This window comes from Scedosporium apiospermum (assembly GCF_000732125.1).
Source record: "Scedosporium apiospermum strain IHEM 14462 chromosome Unknown SEQ_SAPIO_0033, whole genome shotgun sequence".
NCBI classification, from domain to species: Eukaryota; Fungi; Ascomycota; class Sordariomycetes; order Microascales; family Microascaceae; genus Scedosporium; species Scedosporium apiospermum.
Genome location: NW_015971734.1, coordinates 980,929 through 995,006, shown reverse-complemented (window position 1 = coordinate 995,006; position 14,078 = coordinate 980,929). Strand labels below are relative to the sequence as shown.

The 14,078-nt window shown below is 51.3% G+C and overlaps 2 protein-coding genes and 3 pseudogenes across 2 annotated transcripts; 4 read left to right on the top strand and 1 right to left on the bottom strand.

Moving 5' to 3' along the window:
* Positions 1 to 394: 394 nt before the first annotated feature.
* Positions 395 to 1,453, top strand: SAPIO_CDS0855 (annotated as a pseudogene; the record flags this gene model as incomplete).
* A 2,251-nt stretch (positions 1,454 to 3,704) lies between these two features.
* Positions 3,705 to 5,948, top strand: SAPIO_CDS0854 (annotated as a pseudogene; the record flags this gene model as incomplete).
* Positions 5,949 to 6,888: 940 nt separating this feature from the next.
* Positions 6,889 to 7,647, top strand: SAPIO_CDS0853 (annotated as a pseudogene; the record flags this gene model as incomplete).
* Positions 7,648 to 8,747: 1,100 nt separating this feature from the next.
* On the bottom strand, positions 8,748 to 10,747 carry SAPIO_CDS0852 (Exocyst complex protein EXO70; the record flags this gene model as incomplete). Its single annotated transcript, XM_016783543.1, has 2 exons — positions 8,748 to 10,447; positions 10,570 to 10,747. 2 exons carry the CDS (start codon positions 10,745 to 10,747, stop codon positions 8,748 to 8,750), a joined length of 1,878 nt encoding a protein of 625 aa, XP_016646309.1.
* Positions 10,748 to 11,235: 488 nt separating this feature from the next.
* On the top strand, positions 11,236 to 14,058 carry SAPIO_CDS0851 (DNA replication licensing factor mcm3; the record flags this gene model as incomplete). Its single annotated transcript, XM_016783542.1, has 3 exons — positions 11,236 to 11,308; positions 11,466 to 13,950; positions 14,025 to 14,058. 3 exons carry the CDS (start codon positions 11,236 to 11,238, stop codon positions 14,056 to 14,058), a joined length of 2,592 nt encoding a protein of 863 aa, XP_016646308.1.
* Positions 14,059 to 14,078: the final 20 nt, after the last annotated feature.

The following is a 14,078-nucleotide window of genomic DNA, read 5'->3' as shown; positions in this document are numbered from 1 at the left end:
AGATTGTATGATTAGTCATCACCAAAGGCATCAATCGATTGATCCATTGTCGTATCAGGTCGTATTCGATAGAGGATTGATTGCCTGCCTGGAGCTTCGCCTCAAATCCCCATGCTTCGAATGAGTCGCTGACTTTGTATTTGGGAGGCAGCTTGAGTGATTGAGCCTCCCCGAGTTGAAAGGAGAGAAGTAAACGACAAGTTCAAGAGAAAACGGGTAAAAGGAAAAGGAGAAGAAACCCCCAATTCTTTCTTGCCCTGCCTCTCAACGACCAAGGCTAGGAGTCAAGGCTGGGGATTTGCTTCACAACCTCGCCAAGCTCATCCTTGCGACTTCTGTGGTGGTCTTTGCCTTCGGTGCGCTGCCAGTTATGGTGCATGCTGGAACATCAATAATGGCGGAAAAGGGTAACATACACGCTGAATATGATGGTCAAGGAGGCCCCTCGACGGGTTCTCGTGGAGGGACGGAGACCACACGAGTCGCTACGGTGCCTGTCTCCCTCGCCAGCTTCGGTGATGTCGCAGACAGGCCAATAACCCCGCCGCCTTATTCAGGCCCTACAACTGATATTCAACTCCCTCCAGGCCAGAGACGCAACAGGCATGGTCCTCAATTCTACCCCGGACTCCCCAAAGTGGATTACCAGCTCTATTCGCCTCCACTGTTCGAGCTCTCGGCGGACTGCACTACACTATCGTCCAAGGCACAGTATCTCAGCGAATCTGCTACCGCATTGGTTGACTTGATTCGCAGCCAGGCTAGTATACCGCCAAAGCCGCAGATACACATTGTCGGTTCTCGCAATAGGAAGGCGGACTTCGACATCAAATTCAATCTCATGAGCACAATTATCCCCGACGACCCCAAACAACGCATGGATTATGTTCGCTGCGTGGGTAACGGGGAGGTCGCGTACCGTGGGGGTGTCAAGCCGGATGTTCTCCCAGAAGTTGGCGATGGGGGCCTCGAAGAGTGGTGCCGGCGATTTGTGGAAGACCCCGCGCAAGTCAAGTCCTTCACCCTCAACAGGGTCGTCGCTAACCTCGACACGCCTTGGATCGAGGGTCAGTTGCGTAGTCTCATCGCATCAACCGGATACAAGGGGGTGGTGACGATCACCTTCCCTGTTACGCATGCGCGGGTCGTCGTGCAAAGCCCAGACAGGGTCAACCGCTTCTTCACTAGTGTCACTACCTTGTTTGCCGGGAAGAATAAGTACGAGGTAGTACAGGCTGTGTGGCCATTCGCGACTTCCCGGAATGGAACTGACGGTCGCCGATGCATCGTTCAGAGCGAGGCTGTTTGGTGGAGAGAATGGCGGGATTCTCTTAAATACGCGGTCGCCACGAAGAGGCGTGGATGGGTCACCAACGAAGATAAACTCGAGGCGCTCATGGAAGGAAAAGGTAAAGGCGTGGATGTTGTGGACTGGGGCCCGGAGACAGAATAATAACACATTACCTCGGGCTTTCTGTTGGTGGGGATTTGTGTTATGGAATCCCAGTTGGACAACAAATTGCCTCAACCATTACTCAGTCTTGCACGGCCAGCAACCGAGGCCGTTGTTAAATGTGATGCATTCCCAAAACGCTATATTAGACTTCACTTCTCGTTTTACCAGGCCCCATCTCATCTACACTAATACATCGCGCTCTCTATGTTCGGATCGATCCTACCCTAGGACAATGGTGAAGACAGACTACATGAATCGTCTCCCAGGGGTGCTGGACAGAAACGTGGTTCGTCATGGGTTCGGAAGGTGGAACTGTTTTCAGCTAGGATCAGATACAGAGATATTTGTATACGAGTGCTACGTTTATTAAAAAAATCTTCATTTCAAGCCAACTTTCAAGGACCACTGGTACAACGCGAATCTCGCGGAAAGGCGTCGCCTAGTTGAGTAAGCTGATTCCTACCGATCCCTACCCCAAATGTAGGCCCGCTTATTGACAAGGAATTAACAAGATATGGAGTAGAGTTAAGAGCGAGCGACGGCGAAGGGCGAATGTGGCCGCTCTCGCCGAGCATGGGCAGTTGCTCGACCTCGAAATGGGTAGCCAAATTGAGTTATTTCCGACGACCTGCAACCAAAATCCACGGGCTGGGATGTAAGTGGGCGCATCCTTAAGCTTATTATGAGTTGCCGCTAACAAAATAGTAGATGCCGAAGCACAAGGGATTACGATCAAACTGTCGCTCCCGGTCATATCCCCGATTTTGGAGGGGTACCAGAATGCAATCAAGAAGGCTGTGGCTTGATAAGTTGATAGTCGATGCGACATCGTTTGTGGGGGAGAACAGCGCAACAAAGCATTGTTTGTTTCGGGTCTTCTGAGATGAATGGCCCTTCAGAGTGTGATTAAAGGAGCGGACAGAGGACACTGAAATTAAGACATTCATTGTTGGCGGCCTGCCGAACCTCACACCAAGTAGGGCGCTGTTTTTCCTAGTTCCACAGGAAGTTGCCTTTCTTGATCAACGACGTTTGTTTCCACATTCATGGCTGAATCTAGATGACACATCCGTCTGATGGTGAATCCGTATCGTGTGCCCATGAATCCATCACTCTTTACAACCACACCCCAGTGAGTTGGAGTCTTCTTTGTCCTTGTAGTCACTCGCCACTAGCAATCCCCAAAGGAAAGAAAGAAACAAATAACTGTACCAGGTCCCCCGGCATAGAACAGCGTGTTCCCGTGTAAGTGAGCTGCTGCTTCATGCATGGCCCCACATTACACCCGGCGCTCAGTGTTCAGCGGTAACATTTACCAGCAAACAGAAACTGGACATCATCTCGTTTGATACCATTACCGTCACCGATCCCCATCGCAGGGACAATCTCCTCCTCTCTCCCATGCTGGTTCTACGAAGTAAATCCATGTGCCTTTGTTTCCTCGAAGTCACCAATCTCAATCCATCTCGACGAAGTCCCTCAGTTGACCGAAACAGTTCTGCATAAAAGGACGATTTGAAGTATCGCACGGGATGCTGCCGAAAGCCCCTCAGCTGGCCTTGTAGGGCTTAATTCATCAGGTTCTTGTCTGGAAGTAGTATTGATATTAGTGCTCATGAAGAGATGCAGGAAAAGAGGCTGGAAGAAATATCAGAAGATATACTGGAAGACATGCTGGACGAGATCAAGCGAAACTCGGTTGTGAAGTTTGTCGTTTGCTTTTAGAAGAATTAAATTCACAACTTCAAATAAGCAAACGTACTTCTCTATACATAGAAATTTGGGAGGTAACTAATGGAACAGGCAACAACTGAACGGTCAGCTGTATCGTGGTGGTGAGATGCGACCTCCATATTGACCTGGACGACAATCATCCTAACAATAGGGGACCAATGCAGTCGAGCTGAGTTGTGTGCACAGCCCCCACATTGACTCAACAACCACTCACGGCAGGGAGTCATTTTGATTGCGCCGATGGATTCATGGTGCGGCTGTGATGAGGGCCAAACCGCGAAGGAGTGAGTTGGTTTTTTGAGGCAGGCGACAGCAATGCCACTCCTAACGAACTAATTAATGAATATAAAGCATTTGCCTGTCCAGCGCAGGCCGCCTCTGGTGTGGAGGGACTGATGAATACTGGGAACACGGCTTCGAACAGCGATTTATTGAACTTAGCTCCGGTGGCGTTTCTGCCCCAACCGCTTGCATCCTTTCTTCGATTCTACCTAGCCGTACACGGGTAGTTATCATGGATCCGACTTTGATAGAGCCGACTTCAGACCTCTCGGGTCCCAAACTTCCCACTAATTGCTGGGATACGGCTCTCTGCATCGTGCCCCCAAAGACGCTATGGCCCAGCATTGAGGCATTGCGGAGCCTTTACGACCCAGCATTTGAGAAATGGCCTCCTCATGTCAACCTCATCTACCCTTTTGTTCCAGTTTCGGCTCTGGACCAAGCGGTAGATAGAATAGTTTCATACTTGGAGAACAGAAATTTTGCGTCGGTTTCGCGGCCTGTCAACATACGCCTGGACGCTGCTGGCATGTTCACGCATAAGAAAACAAACACCATTTACGCCTATGATGACAACCATGATCGCTCTTCTTATCTCACCGACCTCCGTGCCGGGATCCTGCGCGCTCTCGGCGAGGACAGTATCTCAGCATACCAATTGCACATGTCTCTCGCCTTGGTAGACGCTACAGAGATAGACATGTCCGAATTTATCCTGGACAAGGTGCGGCTCCTGCCTACGATGGCATGGTCGGTTGACCATCTTGTCGTTCTGAAGCGGGACAGGGACGGCGGCCCACCCATGATGCGCTTCTGGAAAGCCATCGGAATGGAGTCGTTGGACGTGATACGTGAGCCTAAGAGCCTCGACCTCTACGAGGACAGGGTTCTTGAGCTCAATCCCGAATCGGATGCACCTACACCCCGGGAAACCTATCGGCACTCCTCCACCCAAACCCGGTGGACTGTGTGGGACTCTACACTTGCCAAGAACTCTCCGAGTCCCGGAGAGATACCGGAAACCCTGGTAGTCGCATCTTACAATGTCCTGGCAGAGTTTACCTGGCCACCTAGTCAGACAAGGCATCTATCTCTGGTCCAGAACCTCCTCACAGAAACAGCAGTCTCAGACATACTAGTTCTGGAGGAGGTCACCGATGATTTCCTATCCTACCTTCTCGCCGATGATCGAATTGCAGAGCGATATCCATTCTCGAGTCATGGTCCGCCCTGCCAAACGGATCTGGGCCCGTTACCAAGCCTTCTTAACCAAGTTGTCTTGTCCAGAATACCGTTTCACTGGAAGCAACTGAAGTTAAAGAGGCGTCATAAAACCTCGGCAATTGTCCAGTTTCCCAGTATTGTCATGGGAAATGGCCAGCAGCGCCTGCCGCTCGTTCTTGCTACCTGTCACCTTTCGCAGGGCTTGACCGATGGCGCAGTCGCCGCGAAGATAGGGGAATTGCAGAGAATAGTCGACCATCTGCATTCCATGCACGCGAATAATCCATGGATTATAGCTGGTGACTTCAATCTGACCACTTCTCGGTGCACCATAGACGCTGCGTTGAAGAAGAAGGCCATTTCCAAACCAACAGCGACGCGTATCGCTTCATTTGACGAGATTTTGCGCGACTTCGGCTTGCTTGATGCCTGGGTTACAGCAAGGTGTGAAGTGGGTGAGTCCTCGGATGATATGCGCCATCCCAAGGATGTGTGGGACGCGTTTGAGGGGGAGCAAGGCGCCACTTTTGATCCCTCCGAAAACTTACTTGCATCCAAGTTGGTTGGCGATGGGGCAGGCAACCGCCCTCAACGATACGACAGGATCCTGGTTAAGACCGAGAATGCCTTTACCGTTGCTGGATTCAATATGTTCGGCTTTCCTCTCCGGAGACAACTCGATGGCGAGAGTGATGCACTTCCGGCTAGTGATCATTGGGGCATTCGATGTCTACTCCGCCGCAAACCGAGTACCCTAATTGACAGGGCCGATACTACAGGCCTACGCATGGACCCCGTACCGTTGCCGTTGAAATACGCTTCTCCAGAGCTGCGCGACCCGGAGAGCCTAAAGACATACTTACAGACGTTGGGTAGCTTCCCCACCGAAGAAGATGAAGCCCTTCGCAAACAGGCTTTCGGGTCTCTGCGATCTGCCATAATGGACGCCATTGGCGTCGATGGCGTGCAAGGCGATGGTTCTACACGGAAACGACCTCCGTTGGTGATGGATTCCGTTGGCTCATATGCACTTGGAGTCTGGAGCCGCGACTCTGACATTGATTGCCTATGCGTTGGGCCTTTCAGTTCTCGGACTTTCTTTTCCGTCATTGCCTCGCACTTCAAACAATCGAGCGATATTAAGATATTAAGAAGAGTGAAGGCAAACACTGGAACCATGCTCGAGCTCGAGATAGCTGGGATACGGGTTGATCTTCAGTATTGTGGAGCTACCTCGATAGCAGAAAAGTGAGGACATCCCTTCCATCATATTACCGCTCATATGGAATAGTTCTTTTCATTTTCTTCCATTTTTTTTTTTTTTATTTTTAAAAAAATTTTTTTTTTTTTTGCTCTCGTTTCTTTTTCTTTCACGTATGGCGCGCTAACGATGTCTAGTTGGCCGGATGTACTCAAACGCCCGGCGAACGACCCAGCTTTCGCCCTATCTACCCAGACCCTACTCAAGTTGAAACCAGCCAGAGATGTAGCCTACCTCCGAAGGTCCATTCCGGACCTCGCCCAATTTCGTCTCGCATACTTGCTCATTAAGGCATGGGCCAAGGAAAGAGGGATCTATGCCGCTAAGTTCGGATATTTGGGCGGCATTCATATTGCGTCAATGCTGGTCCCGATCTGTAAGATGTTGCGGCATAGCGGCGCCACTGTATCCACGGCAGATGTCATTGTGACATTTTTCAACTACTATGCGGTGTTCAAATGGAATGAGAAGGCTGTTCTCGATCCTTTTTTCCACAAAAAATTGATGTATACAAGAACGCCCAGGGAGGCGATGTGTCTTCTGGGATGGCATGCTCCTTCTCTCAATACTGCACTAACAGCTTCCCCATCAACGACCAGAACAATCTCTACACAGATACAGAGAGCCAACGCTATACTCTCACAGCAAGGGACGTCGTGGCCCGTCTTTTTGGGTGTACAGGAGTCTGAACTGCCTAGCTTAGGATTTGTCCCAGGGCGCAGTGGAGCAGCTGCATTCCTCCGGGAGTTCAAGAGCTATATCAGGATCGACGTTCAATACTGGGGCAAGTCTCGATCAAAAGGAAAGCAGTTCGTGGGATGGTTGGAGTCACGGTGTGTGATAGTGCTCGTTGGTACGTATATCGTTCTTCGCCGTAGCCTCATTCGCACGACTATGCATGAAGTCCATGGCCTGTCGGCTTGTATTAATCATGAGTCTAGATATCGATCGACGAATCCCTGGGTTAGGAACCCGGATCTGGCCAAGCAAGTTTTCCGAGAGCCACGAAAGGGAGGCCCGCGAGGGAGAAGATCTTGACTTCCGAGTATCTATTTTGATAGGGCTTGAATGGCACGATGACGGCGGTATTCGAACGAAGGAGGATTTGAAAGCAGCCGAAGGCACGCTGACCACGGTTCTCAATCAGTTTGAAAGCCGTATACGGGGCGATGAAACCTACTACGATGCTAAAACTTGCTGGATGTCTGCAACGGTGGCGAGCCGGAGAGAGATCAGTGAGTTAGAGCTAGACGGGCGGGAATGGGCGGAGTACACAGGCCGTGAAGATGATAGCGAGTCTGACCTTGACGATGAACCTGTTGGTCCGGAGGAGGAAGGACACACATTCCCACAAGCATGCATTCATGAACACCACGAGCTACCGTCGTCCGAGGGAGGCGCAAGGGCGGGAAAATTCCGCACTGCTATGGACGTTATGAACCGTCTAAGGTGGGATGAGAATATGGATAGCACGGATTACATAGTGGGTTACGAAGATAGGTTCCTCGGAATCAAGGAGAGGGCCTTGGATGAATGGACGGGCGAGCAAACTGACGAGGAATTTATCCCACAACATCGAATCCAGTACTTCAAGCGGAGGGGTGACGGGGTGATAATATGGGATCGAGGCTCGAGGGTTGATTTGATATTTGGGAGTGGCAAAAAGGCTGCAAGGATAGATGATGAATAGTTGAAGTACGGGCTTACAAAAATACCGAAACAGCTCAGCATTGGTATTGAACCACAAGGGGGAAATCTAATAGATGAGAGTATTAAAACTGCAGGCCCTAGTCCTAGCATCGGACGCATGGTATTGTACCGCGACCTCTGCACAACATGAGAAACTGCTGCCAATAAACAACTCCAGAGATATCGCATCGCGCATTTCGCTACTCATTGACTGACAGGCGCCACTGTATTTGTAGGGTCGGCATGTAGTATCGAAGGTACAACGTTGCTTCCGGTGCTGCCAGGCGGCTGCCTCGCCCGCAGCTCGCCTGGGGGCATCTAACAACCGCAGCACCCTCGGTCGCGTAACTGCCGTATTGGTGGTGCCTGCGAGATTGACAAATTTCGGGGAAGCGGTAAAGCCTCTTGCTGCCAGGGCGCGCCCAAGTGCATCACCGGGGTAATAGCCTCAGGGATGGTAAAAATTTGGGGGGGGGGGGGGGGGGGGGCTATATCGATGATCCACAGCCAAGCCCTAGGGGCCCTCGACTTCTTTGCGCGGAGGGGGCGAGGCACCAGAATGCAGTTCAACGACTGGGCGGCAAACAGCAACGTCGGCGTTACCGTGTACACGGTCGCCATATCTGTGAAGGACGCGATCGGAGAGTTTAAAGTCCACGTCGCGTATCATGCACTTTATAGAGCAGTACTAGAAACTAGGCATATCTAGTCTCATGTTTGCTTCCTGTCAAAGTTTCGAAGCAAGTGCATTATGCGGCGAGGGATGAGATCAGCCTCGGGCATGTGTGTGGATCAGATCAAATGTGTTTGGACTGATGGGAGATAGGTAGTGCTGGGCGTTCTCGTTGAAGTTCTGGATGCGAGCCAAGGTCTTCTGTTGAACCGCTCGTATTTATTTTGGCTTTATATCTGTATTTGCTGCTTCGAATCCCAGGGGCTTCTTGACTGAGAAGTATTTAGTACCCCTCTCACCTAGCGACATAGGGAGCCGTGAAGGAGCGAGGTATATGGGCGCACCAACAGTTTGGGGTTTATCTCAGAAAGCTATAGTGTGGTCCAATTCCCCGCACGCGCTGGGATAGGGATGAATCTTCAGCCAAGCTAGTAAAGACTCATAAAGACTGCGGCAATCGATGACTTGTCATACTTGACGTGTTTACCCTTCCCTTTATCAATTTCGTGGTACCGATCCCAGAACCGATTGTATAAGGGCTCGAGCATTTGCTGAACTGCCCTGGCAAACATCTGGCGGACCTCTCGCTCCATACTATACGTCCGATGGCGGGCAACCATCTCATCAAAGCTGGTGTTGAAAGCCTGGAATTTGCTCTTGATGCTATCTCGGTCCTTTGTTGAGAGTCCCTTCAAAATGGACGCAGAATCCGCTTGGCTCGACGTGGGTCGCTGGGCGCGATTCGTATGGATAACGTCGAATAAGTGTGTTGATATGTCTTTGCACGTGTCGGTGTAGAGGGCTGTCGCCTTCTTGCGCCATTGATCAAGCATCGCCATGCGAGGTTCCAGCAGGGGTAAGAGGTCCGAGTCGCGCACCATACGCTCGATAATGACCACGCAATTACCAAGGAACACCCCCTGTGTGGATTTGCCCCTAAGCAAGGCAGTTGCCTTTTGACTAAGAGTGGTGAGGAGAGTGTCGATGGTGTCGATACAGTAGTTTACAAAAATCTCTTTCCCATCAGCACCAATGTCAAAAGAAGCTAGGCTCGGGGCGCGGTCGCCTGCACGCTTGGCCATGGCGCTTGACCTCCATCCGCCATCTCCAATTGAGATCATGATGCCGGAAATCGCGCCAAGAAACTCGGCCATGTTTTGGAGCCTCTGCATGGCTTCGGAGACGAGAGGAATCGGGGCGCCGTCTGGGGGTAGAGTCTGAAGTCCGATGGCCTTTCTTCGAGTCTCCTCCAGAACTTCAGCGAACGATGCTTTGGCTGTTTCTCTGACAGGTTTGAGAGCTGCTGCCAAGGCCGCTTTTAGTTCACCAGTGCGAGTCTCGATGCGACCAGAAAGGTTGGCCATGACCTCGGTGATTTCGTAGGCCAAGAAGCAGTCAGTATTCAAATGGGCCTTCACATGCAAGTTAAGTTCTCTCAAAGTTCGCGCAAGTTCTGCGATCGATGCTTGGCATACAGCCTGGAAAAGGGGACCCCACTCGTCCCGCGTAAATATGTTGCATATATTATCGTACTCCGCAAGAAACATGCCTTCCATGGCCGTGGCGTATGAGCCGATGGCGTTAGCCCCTGCACGATATACGGCATCGAGTGTCTTCTTCTTGGCCGTATTGACACTTGCCGTGGCTAGGTTGGAAAGGCTCGACAGTAGGTACGGACTGCGGATATCGACGTAGACCTTGCCAACCGACGAGTCTTGAGGGGAAATCGAAACACCAGTCTGGCGCAAACTTGATGCCATGTACGCGTTTATAAGGCCAAGTCTCGCGAATTTATCCTGGGAAAGGACAGGGAAGAGTTTGTCTTTGGTTATGAAATTAAGCACTTCCACCTTTGGGGGAGTCTCGCCTTGGACGAGTTTCTGGAAGTGGGATTCGAGAAGGTTGTTCCCGAACTTCACGAGCCGGGTCAAATCTGTCATTGTCTGCTGATTCGCCCGGAGATTTGAAGCTTTCATGTCGGCGAGCGATTTGTTTAACCTCTTCATCGAGGCCAGGTAATTTGAGAGGCCAATCTTGTCCGGGCCAGCCCGAATAATTTGTTCCTCATCGTTCTTAGAATCGGCCGGTTGCCGTAGTTTCTCAATCGCGGAAATAACATTATCAATATCTAGAGAGAACGTTGAGAGAGTTAGGATACATCTGGGAAGATGAGTTGGGTAGGGGCCGGGGGAGTGGGAGGGGACGCATGCGACAGACTCTGGCTCAGTGTTTGTAGCCGCCTTGTTTCACCGCCGAGGGGCCCAACGACGTCACGAACGCTTTTCCCACTATCTTCGAGGCGGCCGAGACTGGCCTGGATCTTTTTAGTCAACTGTGTTGTCTTCTCAAGGCGTGAGTTGAGAACATCGACCTCGGCGCGAGCTTCCTCGTCAGCTGCATTGCGAGTGGAAGCTATCACCAGAGACATCGTAGATCGGAGTTTAAGTACGCCTGGGGAAGCTGAAAATGCAATAAATTGTGAAAAGACTGGTGCAGCCAACTCGGGAAATCATTACGGCTACGGCTCATCAATGCTCTCTCTCCTTCATACTTCGGAAAGCATCACCTTCTCTAGCAATTGTACCTGAGTACCGTGTTCCATGATGACATTATCATTGACTCCTGGCCGGAGTTATATTTTTCCGGAACCAATCTCCAAATGTCAATGGTGACGCGAAAAAAGACCACTTAACGCGTTCGTTTTCTCCCACGCGTCTTGAGACCACCCCTCAATTCTTCCCCGGCGACGACCAAGGCCTCGACTTCTTAGTTCTTGCCCTCCCCTTCCACCAAACTTGTTTGTATCCTTATCCACGCTTATCCACTCTATTCAACATCTTTCAAATTTACAATTCGGCACAAGAAAGATATCTCATTTCCTTGCGCTCTCACAGCCTGCGGGGCGCTGTCGGCATCATGGATTCTTTCATGCTGCAAGATGCGGCGACGAGAGACCGCATTCGTCAAGCCGAAGAGTTCCTCGATCCGCGTAAGAGCCGCTCTCGATTCTATTCATGGACCGGGTCTAATACTATGTACAGATGACTCGCCCAATCGAAGCTATAGATCGGAGATCATTTTGATGTTACAGAAAAACCAACGGAGACTGACTGTCAATCTTGACCATGTCCGTGACCACAACGCAGACCTTGCCCAAGGCCTCCTGACCCGCCCGTTCGACTATTCTCTAGCGTTTAATCATGCATTGAAGGAGATTGTGAAGACTATCCCGCAAGCACGGCCGGACCAGACTGCTCCTGATGTCTTGTACTACTGTGCATGGGCTGGCAGCTTCGGCTTGAACTCTTGCAACCCAAGGACGCTTTCCTCTCATCATCTCAATCACATGGTTTCGGTGGAGGGTATCGTGACACGATGCTCGTTAATTCGGCCAAAAATCACGAAGAGCGTTCACTATAACGAGACGAAGAATATCTTTCAATTCCGAGAATACCAAGACCAGACAATGACAAACGGTGTAACGACCTCGAGCGTATACCCCCAAGAAGATGATGAAGGAAACCCATTAATTACAGAATATGGGTTTTCGACCTACCGGGACCACCAGACTGTTTCTATTCAGGAGATGCCCGAAAGAGCCCCGGCTGGCCAGCTGCCTCGGGGTGTCGACGTCATTCTCGATGATGACCTCGTCGACAAAATCAAACCTGGAGATAGGGTTCAGCTTGTGGGGATATATCGCTCTCTCGGAAACCGAAACACAAACCACAACAGCGCAGTCTTCAAGACGATGATACTCGCAAATAATGTGGTGCTGCTGTCTTCCAAATCGGGCGGCGGCCTTGCTACTGCGACCATAACGGACACGGATATTCGGAACATCAACAAAATTGCCAAAAAGAAGAATCTTCTAGACCTGTTGTCACAATCTCTCGCGCCGAGCATTTATGGCCACGATTATATCAAAAAAGCCATCTTGCTCATGCTTCTCGGTGGGATGGAAAGGAATCTAGAGAATGGAACCCATTTGAGGGGTGATATCAATATTTTGATGGTGGGCGACCCGTCTACTGCAAAGTCTCAGCTTCTACGTTTCGTCCTCAACACCGCGCCGCTAGCCATCGCCACTACAGGTCGAGGCTCTTCTGGCGTTGGTCTAACCGCAGCCGTTACTTCTGACAAGGAAACCGGCGAGAGGAGGCTTGAAGCGGGTGCTATGGTCATGGCCGACAGAGGAGTTGTGTGTATCGACGAGTTTGACAAGATGTCTGACATTGACCGAGTCGCCATCCACGAAGTCATGGAGCAGCAAACTGTCACCATCGCTAAAGCTGGCATTCACACCTCCCTCAACGCTCGTTGCAGTGTAATTGCCGCCGCCAATCCCATTTATGGCCAGTACGATACACGAAAGGATCCTCACAAGAATATCGCCCTCCCTGACTCGCTCCTATCGCGATTTGACCTTCTTTTCGTCGTGACGGATGATGTTGACGATTCCCGGGATCGGCGAGTCTCGGAGCACGTTCTGCGCATGCACCGATATCGACCTGCTGGGCTTGAGGAGGGCTTGCCAATCCGAGAGAATGCGGGGCAGTCCCTAGGTGTTGCGGCTAACAGCCAAGCGGATTCTCAACGCCCCACGGATGTATTCGAAAAGTACGATCCCTTGCTCCACGCTGGGGTCACACGGACGTCAGGACGAGGCCAGAACAAAAAGCCGGAGGTGTTAAGTATCCCATTCATGAAGAAGTATATTCAGTATGCGAAGAGTCGAATAAAGCCTGCGCTTACCCAGGATGCCTCGGACCGCATTACAGATATATACGTCGGTTTGCGTAATGACGATTTGGAAGGTAACCAACGACGCACTAGCCCTCTGACGGTCCGTACGCTAGAGACCCTCATCCGGCTTTCTACTGCCCATGCGAAGGCGAGACTGTCGAGCCGGGTTGAGGAACGCGATGCTCTGGCAGCTGAAGCTATTCTGAGATTTGCTCTTTTCAAGGAGATTGTCGAGGATCAGTCGCGAAAGAAAAGAAGGAAGACCCAAACAGTCGATTGGGCATCATCTAGTGACGAGAGCTCGGATGATGAGGACGGTGATGATGACGACACTAGGAGCTATCGTGCAACTGCTGGCCGACCGTTGTCTCAGGGCAGAACGACGCGGGCCTCGGGGCGTGCCGGGACCACCGGTCAAGTGTCAAATGGCACCGGGCAAACGAGCGCAGCACCCAGCTCCCCCGGGATGCAAGCGCAAAGTGAGAATGGGGACGAGCTATACGACGCAACACCTCGGCGGTCGGGACGAAGTAGTGGTGCACCCCAGCGCAGCGCGGAGCTGCAGACGCAGCCATCCTCTGCATCCCCTGGCTCATCCTCTCAGCTGCAGACGCAGCCGGATGATAGTCAGGAAGATGAACGTCTTGCTAGTGTTGCAGCCGGACTCACTATCGACCCCCCAATCACCCCTCAACGACTTGCTGTCTTTAGAGCCGCCTTGGGCCAACTTCTGAATACGGAACTATTCGGGGACGACGACTCGGCTAATGTCGATGAACTCATCCGGGCTGTGAATCGCAAGGTTGGGTCTACCGGAGGCGGCAGCTTTAGCAAGCGGGAGGCCATAAAGGCACTCAAAAAGATGGATGAGGCAACCCAGATAATGTAAGTGCAGATTTCCCTGGGTAGACGGTATTGTTCCTTTGATGGACTAAACTTGCTAATTGGGGTCCCTCTAGGTTTACGGACGGCGAGCTTGTGTACAAACTCTAGCGAGCTATAGTGTCATTATC